At 40.9% G+C, this 18,852-nt stretch overlaps 1 protein-coding gene across 2 annotated transcripts in view; it reads left to right on the top strand.

Moving 5' to 3' along the window:
- Positions 1–17,664, top strand: part of DEPTOR (DEP domain containing MTOR interacting protein) — a 122,271-nt gene extending 104,607 nt beyond the window's left edge. For both annotated transcript variants that reach the window (XM_021688441.1, XM_021688442.1), the window contains one exon: positions 17,536–17,664. In XM_021688441.1, coding sequence (XP_021544116.1) covers positions 17,536–17,664 — 129 coding nt within the window. The remainder of the gene's footprint in view (positions 1–17,535) is intronic.
- The last annotated feature ends 1,188 nt before the right edge of the window (positions 17,665–18,852 follow it).

Genomic DNA, 18,852 nt, shown 5'->3' on the forward strand with positions numbered 1-18,852 from the left:
GTATAAAGTCAGCGACCCCTCCCCCCGCCCAAGACTCACCTATACCTGGAAAAAATTTAAAACTACCCAGCCAAGGCTGGACCTCTCTTTCCAGAGCCATGTCCTAAATTTATCCATGCCCAATCCAAGTATCCGGAAGAGTAAAGATAAATATCATACTGTCTTTACTGTCTCCACTGGTGTGTGACTTACAGAGGATTCCCCAGTTTGGGGCTGTAGATCAGTGACTATTAGGTGTCATTATTTTATGAGTGATATAAAATCCTTCCAAACAGTGGTTAAGACTAGTATTTCTTTGCCATGTACAAGCTGGAAAGAAGTTAATCCAAGGCTGAGATGTGTCTCTGTGGTCTCTGATCCCTATTTTGTATTTTCACTTTGCTCAGTTTCCATTGCCAAGGTCACTTGAAAGTCTAGGATGGCTGCTGGAACTTGAACAATGAGGTTTGCATTCCAGCCATCCATAAAGGAAGAAGGGAGGGAGAAGGGTACTATTACTACTTTAAAGATCCTTCCTGGAAGTTGCATACATTACTTCTGTTTATATCCCACTGGTCAGAGTTTAACCACACATGGCCACACTTAGATACAAGGAAATCTAGGAAATGTTGTTTATTCTGAGTGACTATTATGGGTTGAATTGTGTCCCCCCCAAAAAAAGATACATTGAAATCCTAATCCTCAGTACTTGAGAAGGTGACCTTAAGGAAACAGAGTCTTGACAGAGGTAATCAAGTTAAGATGAAGTCATTAGGTTGGGCCCTAGTCCACAACTGGTGTCCTTATAAAAAGGAGAAATTTGGAAATAGGGACTAATATGCACAGAAGAAAGACAGACTGAAGACACACTTGGAGAAAATGTCCATGTGCCTGGAGAATGCATCTATAAGCCAGTGAATGCCAATGATTGCCAGCAACCACCAGAAGCTAGAAGATGCAAGGAAGGATTTCCTCTGGAGCCATCAGAGAGAACGTGGCTTTGCTGATACCTTAATTTCATACTTCTAGACTCCAGAACTCCATACTTCTAGACTCCAGAGACAATGAATTTCTGTTGTTTGAAGCCATCCTGTTCTTGGTATTTGTTATGGTAGCCCTAAAAAACTAATACAGTTGCCATGTGTCCAGGAAAAAAATAGAAGTTCTATTAATAAAGAGGGAGAAGACAGTGGATACTGGGAGACAACTCATAGTTTCTGTCACTGACCATAAAAAGCTGTACAAACATCCTTCAAGAAATATTTACTGATCACCTACTGCATACGGTGCCCTGTGGGGATCCAGTGGTGAGCAAAGCCAGCGAGGTCCCTGCCCTCAGGGAGCTTTGGGTCTAGTGATAAGGGAGATATTAATTATTCACACAAATACTTAATTATAAACTGTGATGTGTGTGTCTGGTAGGAAGATTACCGGCTGCAAGACTTGGAGTCTCAGATACAAATTTTTGTAGGTTTGCACATTTCATTCATTTTCAGAATTCCATGATGAACACTATAAAGTCATGTGCTGAGTCTGCCAGTTTGCCGTTAGCATCAGAGTCTCTTAATTCCACCCACTACTGTTCTTCTGCCAGATTAAATGAAATGTTGTTGGTATTATAGTTACAGCTTATGGTTCTCAAGGGAGAGCCTGTGAGAGAAAGCAAAATGATGGAGAATGAAACAGGAAAACATCCGTTTGGCAGAGGGTCGTGTCACTGAAGCAGGAATTATGGATGTTGAGTTGATTGAATGCTTTGTTTTTCACATTCCTCCTCCTCCTCCAGTCTCTTCCACCTCAGTAAATATCATTACCATCCAACCAGTTGCTTGGGCCAGAAACCTAGAAGTCGTGCTTGTTTTTCTCTTCTTCTTCCAATTCAAGACACTTCCAAAATGTATCTCGAATGCATCTGTTTGTCTTCATTTCCCCAACTCCAAACGCCTGTCATCTCTCACCAGGACTACTGTGGCCCTAATTGGTCTTACATGTGACCTTGCAGCCTTATCATCTGTTCCCCATTTAGCCACCAAAGGAAATCTGGTTCTGCCACTCTCTCACTTGAGATTCTTCATTGTGTCCACGTTGCTTTTAACATGAAATCTAAAAGTCTTACTGTGGCCTACGCAGTCCCACACGATCTGACCCCCACCGGTCTTTCAACTCTTACCTCCTGGCCACTCTCCTCCTTGCTCCCCTCCATCATCACCTTTTAGTTCCTCAAACCAGTGATTGCTTTCTCTCCATGGGCCTTTTGCGCTTGCCATTCCTTCCTCCTAGAATTCCCTTCTCATGGCTTGTCACGGGATCCCCCCTTATCTTTTACACCTCACCTTACATGTCTCTTCCTCTTTAATGAGGATGGAAAGTCTTCATAGCATTTTCACACCCACATCTCACTGACTGGAATTGTGTTGCATGGTCATTTCTGGGGGTGCTGAGGATTTGAATATTTCATTCTCCAACTTTTATAGGGCAAGAGAAAGAGAGGTTGGGCTGAAGTAGGGTGAGTGAAGCCTGCAGTATCTGCCCGAGCTCCTCATTTTTCTCTTTCCTCCCTCCCTACTTATTTTCTTCACAGATATGTATTTGTCTTCTAACCCTGCTCTAGGACACATGCTCTATGAACGCAGGGATAGCATCTAATTCTTTTTCTACTACATTCCCAATAAATGTTTGTTAAGTCAACAAATTAATTTCTGTGACCAGGGAGGGTGGAAACTCTGATCTAGACACTGCCTCTGCTTTACTAAAATAAAAAGGCTTGTTAAAATGGCAGGTAGCCAGTGGGATTTCATTCTAGCACTTGCCACACCACGTGACCCTTAACAGGTGCTCAGAATTTTTTTTAGAGATCTCAGTCAATTGGATTCCATTTATTCAAGTCTTACTATTTCTAAGATATTAAATAAATCCTTGGAAGTTGATTCCCAAAGCCCCGTCATTATATTCTTAGGTAGAAGGACAAATATAATATGTACTACAGACTAGCCGCAACAAGATAATTCATCTGAAAATCCCTAGCATCTTGCCTGGCACAAAGTTGACACTAATTTTTATTTTTTAAAAGAATTTGAGCATGTCAGGTGATGTCTAGACAATACATTATTTCAGAGGCAGACAGCACTGAACATATTTGCATAAGAAGATATACTTTCCATTTGGGGGCACATGTCCCACCCTTTGAATAGATTTCGTGGAGAACAAGTGAAAACAGTCCTAAGATAAATTAAAGCAGTATTTGTTAGGCATGCTAGGCACCATGCTAGGTGCATTATCTCTATTCTTTCATTTATGATCACCTCTGTCTTGGGACAGAGTATTGTCTCCCTTTTTATAACTGGAAAAAAATGAGGTTTGGGGGGTTTAAGAATTTTGCCTAAGGATAAGACTTACATGTGAATTCAGATATGCCTGGATCTAGATCATATGCTTTGGAATCATTATTATTTGTGTGTGAAACTGGTTATATCAAGAGAAGATTGAAGCCAGAAATACCCTTAATAACACAGGGGTTTAGATGATGCTGGGACAGAAGCGTAATATTGCATTTGGGACCCCTCGGCATTGGTTCTTATTGTAGAGCTTTGTCCTCCAGTACCATGATACTGAGATGGCATTCTTGCAAAGTAAGAAATCCAAATCACGGGGCACCTGGGTGGCTCAGTCAGTTAAGCGTCTGCCTTCAGCTCAGGTCATGATCTCAGAGTCCTGGGATCGAGCCCTGCATCGGGCTCCCTGCTCTGCAGGAAGCCTGCTTCTCCCTCTGCCCTTCACCCTGCTTGTGTTCCCTCTCTCACTCTCTCTCTCTGTCAATTAAATAAATGAATAAAATCTTTAAAAAAAAAAAAAAGAAATCCAAATCACTAAAATGTTTAAAAGTGAAAGGGCTGAGTTTTGGGAACTAGAAAAAATACAGCCTTCTTTCTCAACTTTTGTATCCCAAGGATTTGAGCAGCCCAAATCTGTTGATCTTTAAGATGTTAGTATGATACCCAGCATTTGAACAGGGCTTCTGAATGAATATGTTCTGTTGGCAGGAAGCCCAGAAGCATGCACCCTGGTGTCTCATGATAGCAAGTATGGATCCGGATGATGTGATTGTAGAGAGCCTTAAGCAAAGTCTGTACCGAACATCATTAGACACCTTGTTCCACTCAGGGCTTTCGTATCTGGTTTTTCCTTCTTCTGTGTTTTGTCTGACACTGGTTTAAGTGCTTATTCTGGATGAGTCCCATATTTTAGAGTCGTCTCTCTCTGCCCTAAGACTTTATTTTCTGCCCCATCTGTCTTCCAGCCCCCACGCAAATCCATATTCCTTCCACCAGTCCCACTGTGGAACCAGAGGGCAGGATCTGCAGAACCTCTGGGCTGGGCAGAGACCCAACGATGCTCTGTCCCCAGGACCTCTCTAGGCCAGTGCCTCAAGTCAAACTGGTTTGACTTCTGGGAGGGGACGAAAGCCATTGTGATTATGTGATTAATGCTTGTTGATTCACCTTTTATTCTTGGCTCTTATCCACGATTTTCATTGAGTTTCTTTATAGATGAAATGTGTTTGAAATTCAACATTGTATAAATGTCTGTTGAATTTCCAACAGCAGTAGTATTATTTTCTCTATCAATAATCAGAAACTTAAAGCTAGAAAGATTCTGCTGATTCTTAACATTATCTTAGGGTCACATGCCTCTTTGAGAGTTCATTGACAGCTATGGACCCTCTTCCCAGAAAAAAAAGAAAAGATGAGAGAGAGAAAGAGAGAGACAAAGACAGAGAGAGAGAGAGAGAGATTTGCACACAGTCTAATATTGTTCATGGATTGTCTAAAACTTATTCATGGACCCTAGGATAAGAATCTCCCAGTCTAACCTTCCCATATTATGGGTAATGAAAATAAGGCCCACCTAAGTGAAGTGACTCACCCAGGGTTAAGTGAGAAAACCAGAACTAGGATCTGATCCTGCTGATAAATGTGTGTGATGGATCAACTTCAATGCTTGGCCCATGGACACCCAATTTAGACTATTCCCATCCCTCCTGCACCCCACCCCTACCATCGTGGTCATTTTAGTAACTAATATGATTTGGGCTGTTTGAGTTTATATTGTGGTCAACTATTTTTAATAATTATTATTATAATAACAGTGCCTTGCTTTTGTAACACATGTGTTGGAGACTCACATTTCTCATTGTATTCTCACAACTCCCTGAAATAGAAGTGAGTACGTATTATAAACTCCATTTTACATGTAAGAAAATTAAGACCCAAGCAAGTTGTTTAGGGCCAAGTGAGAAGTGAATTGCAGCTCTTTGTGTGCCATGAATTCCATTTTGGGGAACTGGGCTTGCATATGATCCTCTTGTTTAGAACAAGTGTAAGCAAGAGCACAAAGATCTTGAATTAATGCCCAGATCAGTGTTTCTCCAGCCTCACTGTACATCAGAATCACCTGGGAAACTCCTCAAACATATCCAAAGATACGAACACAGTTGGTCTGGGGGGAGGCCCAGATATGGGCGCTTTTTGGAAATGACTTAAATGTGTAGCAGCCAAAAGGGAGAACTATCATCCAGACTTCACAAAAGATGGATATAATGCTGCATAATCCCATCATGTGGTTGGATAAGGGGCTGCCCTGATTTTCATGCCTGAAATTCAAAGGGAAGACCGCGTTCCATAGTCTGTTTTGAAATGCCCTGCGAAGGCATTTGGAGGGTGTACTTGGGGTATTGAGGTATTGCCTTGCAGCGTATCAGTGACAAGCACATTTGGAAATGCATTGGCTCCACTTGATATCAGAATTTGCCCAAAGCAAAACAAGCCAGGAAGTGGCCCGTAAACCTCAATAACACTGTTAGCGAGCAGTTATTCCTCATGCTGACTTCTTGGCTGCTGTGAATTATGACAGTGGGGCCGTGTGTAGGTCAAGAAACCCAGCTTCCCCCAACCGCCGGCGTAAAACACAGCTCTTGTTGCACGTCCGATACTTTGGGATGGAATTTCAGGATGGGGTTTCAGCCCCATTTGATGGTGAGGATGCCAGTTAACAGCTTGTACCCTGGGAAAATTGCACTGTGTCTTGTTCTTTTTGAGCAGCAGAGGCTTTTTAGAAGAAAAGGAAAATAGGCTGCATACCATCCCAAGGAAAGTTTAATGCTAGTGGAGGTCAATTGCTTTTTAATTCAAATATACTTTGGGTTTAGTTTTACAGGATGGATATTCCTCTGCTGAGGAGAAAATGTTTACCTTTTCCCCCCCTCTCTTTATACCTAGACCTGAATAGCCACCCAGATTTGGCCAAAGTTTGTGCTAACTGATGAAAAGTTCATGAAGCAAGGTGTTAAATGGGGCTCTCTTGCTGGGCTGGGGAAAGCCAGAGATCTGCAGAGGGAGGGCCCCCAGAGCCCCTCGGCACCTCAAAGGAAAAAACTGCCTTTGTCATGGCTACGTGTGACCAGCTGTGTTACCACAGTGGGACCATGGTGTACCCTAACTGAACTGTGTTCCAGGCAGGGTAGCCACCTGCACGTACCCACAGCTGGGGTTGATGAGGTCAAATTCCACTTCACAGAGCCAGAGTAATCAGGACCAAGCACACACCATATCTTTGTAGGCCCAGCAGTGGCATGACTGTCTCCTACCTTAGCTAGGTCAGAGGGGGCAGAGTACCAAGGGGCCCCCATGTCTGTGTACACTGGTATCCTGGGCTACAGGCCTATGTGTGGAACACAACTTAGGTGTCTCACACTCTGTGGAGAGTCTGAAGTCATTCTTGTCAGGAGCTTCTGATCTTGTAGAGGTAGGATCTATACAGAGAAATAGCTGGGAAAAAAATACATTTTCCATATGTATTTCCTTAACACACACCTCAGTTGTTTATGGTTCCCAAACCTCTATTTCTCATTGGGTGACCTGAAGTTTCACTTCTAAAGGTTCTGGAATGGGACTGTAAGGGAAGCTGGTGAAGAAATCTCTGGAAGGCGATGACCTCATTAGCAGGTGGGAGTCTTGACACCACAATTGGTCAGAGGGCTATCAGTCAGGGAGAAGACCTGGATGTGGAGCAGCACAGAACGGACAGGCTAGAACTCCTCCAAACACCTCTGTGTCAGCCTCTAGCTGTATTTAACCATGGCAGCCATGAGTGATGTTTGCTGCCTTACTTCTGCTTCCCAGATATTATGCAAATTTCTCCCTGTGGCCACTTAAACCTGGAAGTACACTGGAAAGGGAATCTGGGAAATGTAGTTCTCGCTTGGCCAAGTTAACAACACAGAGCTCCACCTCTTATTTATTATATTCATGCTCTTCCTAATATGAAGCCCACAAAATATCCTCACTACAAGTATGAGGAAGAGTTGGGGACATTGAATATGAGATCCATCCAGTAAAGGAGGGGAGAGGATGAAGGGGATGACCTCAAGGAATTGTACCCAGTTCTTGCTACTGTATGTGGAATTGTATTATATACAACCAGAGTGAGGGTGCTTCTTCTTCCATTGTCTCTGTAAGCAAAAACTATCTCTTTGTTCCCTCTGGCTCCTTGGGGTAGGGACCCAAGACAGATGAAGTATTTAAAATAGGAATCCCGTGTTTTATTTGGTTTGTTTTTTATTTAAATTCAATTAGCCAACATATAGTACATCATTAGTTTCAGATGTAGTGTTCGATGATTCATCAGTTGAGTCCCATCTTTGGTCTTTTCTTTCCAGACTTAAAAAACAAAAAACAAATACCTCATTCTAGCAAACTCTGGTTTTGTACACAACATGACTCAGTTCAGGTACTTTATGAAAGATGGAAGCAATATGACCAAACAGTCAGTTTGGGACACTTTCCTGGATCATTTTTGAGTGCCCAGAAGGGAAGTCCATTTTCCAGGGTTAACCACCTATAAATTAATCACTATCTTGCATAAAGACTTAGCAAAGGTGTTTAGTCCAGGCTCAGAATCCAGTGGGTTACCATTCAAGTAAACATGCACAGGTGTGGGAGCTGGCCTAAGAGGGTAGACCACTTAATAAAATGTAATGTCTGGTATGTTCTTTAGGGATAAGAGGAAGAAGGAACCCATTTTTGTTGGGTGTCATGCTGAGCACAGTGACAGTTGCTCAATATGTATCATCTCTCTAATCTTTGTCACAGCCCTATAACCTGGATATTAGCTCTATTTTATAGTTGAGACTGACAGAGTTTGAGTCATAGCCTCTGGTTGTGCAAGTAAATGGCAGAGGCAAAAGCCAAACTAGCCCAGGTCTGTCTGATTCCAGAACCCTTGGTCTTTCCATTATGTCATGGTACCCTTCTAATGTGTTGTAATTATTTTGCTTTTCTGGTCCTCAGTTTCTCCACCTGGCTAATCTTGGCAAAGTCTGTTACCAACTCTGCCAGGGATTAGGTGTTTCCCTAGGAATGGAGATATTGGACAGAACCCCAATCTTCAAATCCATACAGTTCTCTGGGACTGGTGTGCAAGGCTCCTAAAGATGTTATGATCCAGAATATAACACACAGGCCACGTTTACTGTTTATTGCTAGACCGTGGGAGGTGGGAGTGGGGTGGGGTTTACTCCCAATCTTTATCCAAGTCAACATGGAACCTCCCTAGATCCTTCAGCACAAGCTCCTAAACTGAGATGGTCCTGAGGAGGAGGATTGGCAGCCCCGTCCTTGCCGCACAGATTGCTTGGTCCCAAATATAGCCCCAGGGACTGGTAAAATAAGGAAGAGTTTCTGGAGCAGAAACCAGAGGCATAGTTTCCTCCCCTGGGGGTACTCAGCTCCCATCGGCCGTGACAAAGAATGTCTAAGGTTACTTAGTCCAGATAACACACTCAAAAAGAGCGTGCTCCATCTTAGACCTATTTATAACCCTTTTACTTTTCTCACCAAAATACTACCAACTACCTGGTAACCTGGGCTATCTCTGCAAATACACACACACACACACACACACACACACCATTTTGTTCTTAGCACCACCTTGGGGGTAGAATAAAAAGAATGAGACTTTAGTTCGCTCTTAAAAGTTAGATAATATCACCAACACACTAGAGGTCACCCCTTATGAGTGAAATAATATATGAAAAATACACTGCATTTGTGGAAACAAAGTTATAATGTAATTATTTACCTGACAAATAACCTTAATGTGTACTGCATCTTGTTTAGTAATCTTTTAAATTTTTTAGTATATTCATTTTGCTTTTTAGCATAATCCAGAAAAAAAACATAATTTCTGGGTGTTAAGTGCCTAACAATAAAAAGCATTCTAAGGGCAAACAGCTAATTGGGTAAAAGGTTTCTGTGGAGGAAAGAATTTGGGGTCAGGGAAGAAATCTGACTAATGGAGCCTCTTTTCTTTTAGCCGTGAGCTCCTGTGGGAGTTAAAAACATGCATTGAGAGTGTGTGTCTCCTGCTTCTGGAAGCCCCAGTTTGCAATTCCATGGAATTCTAAGGAACTTTCTGTATCCACAGTGTAAGCCAATTTTGTAAGGGCGGCAGGCAGGAGTGATAATTTGCATATCCCCTACGGTACAAAGGCTCCCAGATGACAGATTCCTTTCCTTCAGTAGTAAAGGAAGTCCACGGAATCTTGTGGTTCTAATGTGTATATGTTGCTTCTCTTCAGTGCCTGAACACTTCTTATAACCTTGGGGAACTACCAGGTCAAGAGTGTGCTGTCTGTCCTTAGCACAAGCAGATCTTGGAAGTGGTCCCAGTGCAATCAAGAGCAACATGTGGGAAAGAGATATGAACCACCAGGGCAGGCCACAAATCCTCCATCTATCCTCATCCCCATCTCCAGAGGGAACCCCCTGGAAGGCAAATTTTCATCCTAACTTTGGGAATCTAAGTTCAGTGGATCCCATATCTCCCCCTCCTTGAAATACATCACAGTCCCCCTTGACTGACCCCTCCCCTTCAAACTGAGCAAACTGGATCTGAAGCAGACCTTCGGTCGATTTGGGCTGGAAGGGGGCAGATTCTGTTTGAAACCAGCAGGCACTTGGAATTTTTCAATTTGAAACAAAAATTCTTTAGTGTTGCTTTTTGTTGTTGTTTTATTGGAAAAGTCACTCTTAACGTATCCTTGACTTTCCTTCAAGGCTGACTGCACAGTCTGTTCTTTGGGGCCATCACAGAGCCATCCATATAGCATGCTGAAAGTGCATAAAGCTTAGAGGAAAGCTAATTCTCTGGAGAGAGAATCCTGTGTTTGTCCAAGAACTGGATCTCTGCCTCCTCCCACACCACTCACTCTCCAGCCAGTTGCATATTTGGTGGAGAGATTTATGGGACTAAACATACAGCTGCAAATCTTTTCTTTTTTTTTTCCCCCAAGAACAATGTTCTGCTGTCAAGGCTATTATGCACTAAATACAGACACACAACTTACTTACTATACAGCAGTGTCTGAAACTCCTAAGTGTCATCCTTGCTGAATGTGAATGCTTTTGTAAACATAAAGCATTCTATAGATGTAAGAAATTCATTCTATAGAAGTAACTAGCACATCTTGACTCAGCTTACTTTAGTTCTGCAGCAACTTTGTTAAAGTGAGTATTCTACAGACAAGACCAGTGATTCCTTAAGGAATTCCATACTCAATTTACTTTAAAATTATGCTGATTGTTTACAGTGGTTTCTGGATTCTCTATCCTTGTGAGATTCTCTTAGCTTAGGAAAAGCCCTCTTATCACCCTGGATTGATTTTTATTTTATTTTTCATATTTGATCTCAATAAATAATACCAACTCAGTATCAATTTCCATCTCCCAAACCAGAACCCAAAGTAGCTTTCCTGGGTATGCACCATGCAATGGTTGGTTTGTCTTCCTTTCAACAGTCTGCATTCATGGGGCTCTTTGCAGGGAGAGATTGTGTGGGAAGAGGAATAGAAGAGAAAAACCAATATTTATTTAATGTTTCACTGATATTAAACACTGGGGTTAGTACTTAATCAGATTTGATCCTCATAATGAATATGACCTCCATTTTGCAGATGAGTAAAGCATAACTCAGGGAATTTGTAACTTGCCCAAAGTCCCATTACTGGTAAATTATAAAGGTAAGAATTAAAACAATTTTATTGCACTATATAGAAAATGTAAAAATTATTTAGGCACATCGCAGTTTATTACAAAATGAGCTACTAGTGAAACTACTACCCAAGAATTCTAAGATCACAGGTTAGTTGCCTACTTTTGAAATTTATATCAATTAGGGATGCCTGGGTGGCTCAGTCATCAAGCATCTGCCTTCGGCTCAGGTCATGATCCCAGGGTCCTGGGATCAAGCCCCGCATCGGGCTCCCTGCTTGCTGGGAAGCCTGCTTCTCCCACTCCCACTCCCCATGATTGTATTCCCTCTCTCGCGGTGTCTCTCTCTGTCAAATAAATAAAATCTTTAAAAAAAATTTAAAAAAAGAAATTCATATCAGTTAATCATATTATAATCATAGTATTGAAACTTTATCTCTTGGTCTGTCTTGCTGTTTTGTTATTTTGAGGGAAAGCCTGAAGCAGGCTTACCCTTGAATCCTTTCTCCTTCAAGAACACAAAGAACAAAAGAGAGAAAAGCCAGAGTGGCTTTACATGAGTGCAGTCATTTCGGGGATGCGAGTGTCTTGGTGAATACACATTCCCATGGCAGTAAGAAGACACTTATGTAATCATAGGTGTAGTGTTTCTTTCCAACCTCACTCCCGCTTTGGATAACAATTGAATGATTGTGATGGAATCCTAGCCATACAAGGACGAATGTGCAATTGCGCAATCCCATGGGCACTCAATCCATCTGTAGGGTTATCTAGCGTCTGCCAGGACTGGCACAAGAGAGGAATTAGAGGTAAGATTATTTAGTTGGTTTGGCTCCTTATCAGGAGGAAAGCTGGACTTCAGCCTAGGTATTCATCCCAACCTGATCACACCCTGAAATGTGCTGAGTCCTACCCCTGTCTTCCCATTAACTCTTACCAGACCTACAATGGTTTTTAGGACTTTTCTCCATTACCTTCTTGCTCAGAAATCACTTACCTGTGACTTATGAAGTGTTGTTCTTCCTTCTCATTAAGGATGACGTCCTCCATATCCCTTTTTATAAAGTCAAGGTACTAGCGTTCTTGGAGGAAATGAGCTTAGAGCAGCTACATGAACTCATGATTGATCTCTTCTCTGCGAAACAGGAAATGAGAGAATTGCAATAAAATCTTTGAAAACAGATATGATAGAGGTATTTATAAGCAGAAGAAAAGCATCACACCCTCACTTAAATTCTCATTTCCACCTGCGGGTAGAAGGTAATATGTACCTAAGGTAGATCTATTCAGAGGTTGTCAACATGTTCTGTATATTTGTATGTGTCTCCTTTTTAATATAGAAGAGAAAAAAAATATCTCCCAGGCTGTGTGCTTCCTGTGGTTACTGGTAATGTGTGTTTATTTGCAGAACATAGTGTACCATAGATGCTAAGTCCAAGTCCATTGTAACTGAATACGTTACACATTTCTACCTGCGTTTTCCAGATCATTTTGCACATTTTTAGTAACAGGACATTGGAACTGCAGGAACCACAACAGTTGTGAGGACCACTTAGGGAGAGATGACGTTTTTACTAACAGCCTGACTCCAAAAATACTACCTTGAATATAAGCATGATAAATGTTTGGAAAGCTTTTTTTCCTCATCATTCAAGAAAAAAAAATCGAAATAAATACCTAAGTTAATATATTGTTCAGGACTTTAAATGGCACAAAAAGCAATCCAATATTAACTGAGTAAAAACCTTCTTATGAAGTTGGAAGTTCCTAAACATCAACATCACAAGATATCTGAGTGGACTTAGACTGTTTAATTAATAGTTAAAGCAAAGAGAAGAGACATGTGTCTTCTACTATTCTCTGCATTCCTCAAACTTGCATATATACATTGTACTTCACAAATGCGTATTTATGTGGGGCTGTGGAGTCATATGGAGTTCAAATTCCAGATGTGACACTTAGTTGTGTGACCTTGAGCAAAGAACTTAACCTCTCTGAGACTCAGTTTGTTCATAAGCATTATACTGGTGATCATGGGTAGCCAGTGATAGAAACCAGCTACCATAAAAGAAAAAAATTTTTTTAAAGATTTATTTATTGGGGCACCTGGGTGGTTCAGTCAGTTAAGATCCGACTCTTGGCTTCAGCTCAGGTCATGATCTCAGGGTCCTGGGATTGAGCCCCATGTTGGGTTCCGTGCTCAGTGTGGAGTCTGCTTGAGATGCTCTCTTTTTTTAAAAGATGTATTTATTTTAGAGAGGGAGAGAGTATGAGTGGGAGGGGCAGAGGGAGAGAGAGAGAATCCCAAGCAGACTCCCCGCTGAGCACAAAGCCCGATGTGGGGCTCAATCTCACGATCCTGAGATCATGATCTGAGCCGAAATCAGGAATTGGACGCCTAACCGACTGAGCCACCCTGGCGCCCCCCAAATGACCTTTCTCTAAAATTAAGTGCAGTTCAAGTCACCACTCACCAAAGGTTGATGACAAGTCCAATATAATATTGTTTTGATGCCCCATTGCCCATGCCCTTCCCCTTTGGGATTATAGGTCCCCCAGCCCCCATCCTGGGGTTTAGGCAGCCCAATAACATGGACTTTGACCACTGTGCTGCCCATGGTCCTTGTCCAGCTGGCCCTGATGGCTGCCCCTTTTCCACTCTTGAACTCTGGGGCATAGGTCCTGAGCAGAGGCCACTGAATGCTCATCCTCCCAATCACACAGCCCTTACCATTCCAGTTATGTAGTCTCCAAGAATCCCTGCAATCAGGAGGTCCATAAGACCCCATCTTTGAACCAATCCTGCAACCACCCTCTCCAGTCTACAGAGATCTATGCACTGCTGACATCAGCCCCCTTTTCCCTCCAGTTCTTCTTTTTAATAACAACTTTGTTGAGATATAATTCATATACTGTGTAAGAAAGAAACCCTATGTTTTTTTAAAATAAAACAAATATTTTTGAGGATTACAAGTTGGCTACAGTTTGGGCTAGGAATCCTATACTTATTAGCAGTCACTATCGTACCTCCCCATGCCCCAGCCTTAGGAAACCACTAATCTACTTTCTGTCTCTGTGGGTTCGTCCCTTCTGGACTTTTAATATAAAAGGACTTATACAATATATGGTCTGTTGTGACTGACTTCTTTCACTTAGCATAATGTTTTCAAGGTTCATCCATGTTGTAGCATGTAGTTGGTTCCATTTTATTGCTGAATGATATTCCATGATATGGATATATCAAATGTTATTTCTCTTTTCATCAGCTGATGGACATTTGGCATCCTTTAGTTCTTGAAGTACCACGTCTCCCTCCCTTCAGCTCTTTTCCCCTGGTGGCCCCAGATTAGAGGTTATAGACTCCAATGTCTGTCTGCTAGGTGGCAGAGAAACAGGAACTGGTGTGAACCATGGCAAATGAGAGGACATCTACTAGGGGTAGCCCCTACTCAGCCATTGGCAAGTGGCCATTCTGACCTGGTGTTATTAGAGCTTTAGATTGTTCCAGAGAGGCCAGATCCTGGACTTTTTATGTTGAAATTTCCTACTTTTTAAGTGTTGGTCAATGAAAATAAACAAACCATATGTGAGAGAGACAATACAATTCTGGTTGAGACTAAATGCTAAAGGTAATCCCTGGTGATGCAAAGACACATCTCACCTTCAGGAGCTCATGAAGGGTTAGCTGGAATGTGAATCACTGCCTTCTCATCTTGCCACACAAAAAGGCTATTCGGCCCTTTGGAGGAAAGAAAGACCCGGGTCTAAAGACAGCACTCTGGATCAGGAGGGAGTGGAATTTCTCTTATTCTTTGGCTCATGAGTATGCTGGAGCAGAAAAAACAAAGCACCATGAATGTTTCCTTTAAATTAGTGTTCAATTGCCCTGCAAATTACCTGTGGCCTTCTTCAGGATGGATTGTAACCTGCTAGTATGACTTTGATTATGACTCTGACTTCTGTCATGGTTGAGAACTGCTGATTCTGTACAAGATGTGCCCTGAATCCATGAGGACAGATTTATGGAAATGGGAAAGGAGAAACAGTGATGGTGTGGTCTCTTTATATACAAAGATGCCATAGGTTGGGAGTGGAAAATACTGAGGTTCATGACAACAGCAAGTGTTCATTATGTAAATAACCACTTTGCTTACCATTGTCCACTGCCCATTTTGTTTTGCGTGTCACCACAGAGGAAGTAGGTATTTTTAAAGGGAAAGAAGTTCATAGAAACCAGCGGTGTAGTGCTTGACATGAGCAAAGAGGTTTTAAATTCATTATCTAATTTGAGCCCATGCAGATGAGCATTTTTACCTAACCCTGTTTTATAAATTGAGACATGGTAGAGAAGACATGACTTGATTAAGGTCATCACACAAGGGAGCCAAAGACTTAAATCCTTATTGAATTCCAAATCCCACATCTTTTCCAAATCCCAAATCTTTTCCATCTATAGCTGCCCTTCTAATACTTTCCAGTTTTGGTTTGAGGAATAGGTTATAGGTATTTTTACACTTAATAATACAGCATTTTATTGTGTTTATATATTTTATTTTTATATTTAAAATATATTTTATGTTTTAAATACTTATAATTCATATTATTTATATTATATCAGTACAGTGTTTGATTTGATATAGTTGTTACCCACTCAGAAAATAAGAAAAGGAAATGGTGATTTTCAAAATGTTTTCATATTTTCCCACTCTTTGAGTCATCAGCACTGAATTAATTAATAATCAGGTGTGCATATTAATTACCGAGGCATTATAAAGAAATATGATGATAACAACAGATATGGGAGACATTAAATCAATCTCAACCAGACACTCTCCTTTCCTTTCCCTCTCTCAGTCTTCTCTTCCTTCTTCCCTTTTGTTTTCTTTTCTTTCCTCCTTTTTATTTTCTTATTTTCTTATTCAGTGAGGGGATAATTTATAAGAAGCAAGAAAGCCTTCAGACTCCATCAAAGTTTTCCTTTTTTTTGCTTAATGCATTTATACATTCAATTCGTTCAACAGTGAATATTTATTGAGTTACTGCACTGGTTTCCTATTGCTGCTATAACAAATTGACACAAACTTGGCAGCTTCAAACAAAGAAAATGTATTGCCTTAGTTCTAGAGTCAGAAGTCTAAAGGTGTCAGCAGGTCCACATTCCCTCTGGGCTTTCAGAGGGGAGAATCCACTGCCTTGCCTTTTCCAGCTAATAGAGGCCACTTGCATTCCTTGGTTTCTGGCCCCTTTCTCTTTTCTCTCCAGTTTCTTGCTTCTGTTGTGACATCTAGTTCTGCCTTCGGCTTTCGAGTCTCCCTCTCGTAAGGACCCTTGAGGTTGGGCCCACCTAGATGACTCAGGATAATCTCCTAATGTTAAAATCAGCTGATTAGCAACCATTCCATCTGTAACCCTAACTCCCCATTGCCATGTAAACTAAATATTCAGAGGTTCCAGGGATGAGGACACAGACATTGTTGGGGATTAGGGATATTGTATCTACCATGTGCCAGGCACCATACAGACTTATATTCTGTGGGATTCTGTTTTGCTAATTAGATGTACTTATCACTGACAGCTGGAGATCTGTGTGTCTTTCCATTTTTCTATTTGAGGGACATAAATCACTCGTCTGTCCAATTGTCTGCCTCTTCAGACACACAGCAGATATACCAACTGTTAATTTGTATCAGCTAAATAAAAAAGTACCCAGCATCTGATGTCACCACTAACCTCAAGTGCAGTACCTTCCTTTGAGGCAGTAGCTGTGGGTCACTATCCAGCTCACTATGGTCTCTAATTGTTGAATGGTCCTTCCTTTTTTTTTTTTAAATTGTAATTCTCTCTCCTACCACGGGTTAACTAATACTTAGTGTAAAAGCTAACCTTTGTTGGCCTGATCCACTTTCATAAGAATGAGAAATAGGGAAATGTGTGGAATTTAGCATCTCAATGGGGACACTTTGGCAAGTGAAAGGAAGCACTATAAATAATCATTCAGAAACAGTAGATGGCAAAGAGGGCTGTCTTGGGAACAGTGGGCCATAGAGTCTCCCTCAATATTGAGACCAAATGAGTAACAGCCATAAACACTGACTGTAAAAATATATTGAGTACTCCATTGGTTCAGTAGAAGAAGCTTGATGTACTTCACTTCATTTAATTCTTACAACATCTTATAAGGTAGGTATTGTTGTTGTTATTATTATTATTTTATTATTATTAATCATCCCTAGTTTAGAGTTGAGGGAAGTGAAGCTCAGAAATTTAAATACCTAGCTCCAGCTAGTAAGTTGCTAAACTAGGATTTAATCCTAATTTTGTGAAACACCAAGCCAAATGCTTTTTCTATTATATTGCCTTCCAGAAAAAGTGTAGATTCTTGGAAATTGTTGTCTTCAGCTGGGTGCAGTTGGGTATTTGAAGAGATGTTAGATGTTAGAGATATACAATGACTTCGTTAGAGGTCTATGGAAAAGCAGGAGCTGTAATAGATACTTTGTCTTTCCTTTAGGTCTGTCAGTTTGTCGTCTCTGTAAATGGGCTCAATGTGCTGCATGTCGACTACCGGACTGTGAGCAATCTGATTCTGACGGGCCCTCGGACGATCGTCATGGAAGTCATGGAGGAGTTAGAGTGCTGAGCAGGTGGACATCCTGGCCCTTCAGTGGCCTAAGGATGATCAAAGCCACGACAACACAAAGCAATGCAATGACAAGACTTCCATACACATGGATGCTTTTGGACGCACAAATTTTTTCTCCATACATACACATCTTGATTTGAGATTCATAGACTGTTTGAATGTGGAAGAACCGGGTAGATCATCTTAAAAAAAAAAAAAAAAAAAAAAAAAATTTACTTCAGTGTAGAAAAAAATTCAGAAATGGAATTTCCTTACAAAGTAGAATTGCCTTACTTGATTTCTATTTGTAGTTCTCAGCCATTGTTTTTTTTTTTTAATCTTAGTTCACAGAAAGTTGTTGAAATGCTTCTCTGGCCAAAACAGCAACATGCTAAAATACCCCCATAGGAGTCAATAGAGTAGTTGTTACAGATTTTAGATTGTTCTCTTACCAAAAGGAATATGGAACTGTTTATGAAAGGATCTGGATTTCACCAAGCTTCAAATTAAAGCAACATCCAGAGGAATAATACCCATTAACTAGCATTTTGAAGAAGGTTCTAAAGCATTCAAGTGCTTAAAAGCCGTTGAAAAATGAATTTTTCTTAATTCCTGCCTTTAGTATCAACTTCTAGCATATGTTTTCATTTATGGCATTCGTTAGAAAACAAAAACCTTGTGATGATTATAGATGGGATAAATAGGGAGATACTACTTGTGATTATTTGCTCTGATTTCTCTTTCTGGGCCTAAATAATTTTTTCTTATCAATCAGCTACAGAAGCTTTCTAGATTTAACCCAGAATATGTTGAATGTCAAAACAGAGGAATTTGTGTATACACATAACAAGCCTCTGGCAAGATTTCACTTTGAAGTTGTCCCTTTGTAAGTGAAGGATTCTAGAGCTTGGCCCATATGTGATAAACTTGAAATTAAATTGCCTCACTGGCCTGAATTTTTACTAGCTTTCTAGTGTAACATATTCTAAGGAATGACATGTCCTGCTTATTTGGCGGGATTATTTTTCACCAAAACATCATCTTGTGTTGTCATTTTTCAACTCACTGTATATATGCATGTTTCTTTTTTAGGTTTAGAAAAGAATGCATTTGGAGGCTTGGTGTATAGAGGAAATTCCTCAAAGTGCCAAATTAGGTAGTCAGGGAATGCCAAATTCTTAATTTCATATAATGCATTCTGAACAA

This window comes from Neomonachus schauinslandi, chromosome 4, assembly GCF_002201575.2.
Source record: "Neomonachus schauinslandi chromosome 4, ASM220157v2, whole genome shotgun sequence".
NCBI lineage: Eukaryota > Metazoa > Chordata > Mammalia > Carnivora > Phocidae > Neomonachus > Neomonachus schauinslandi.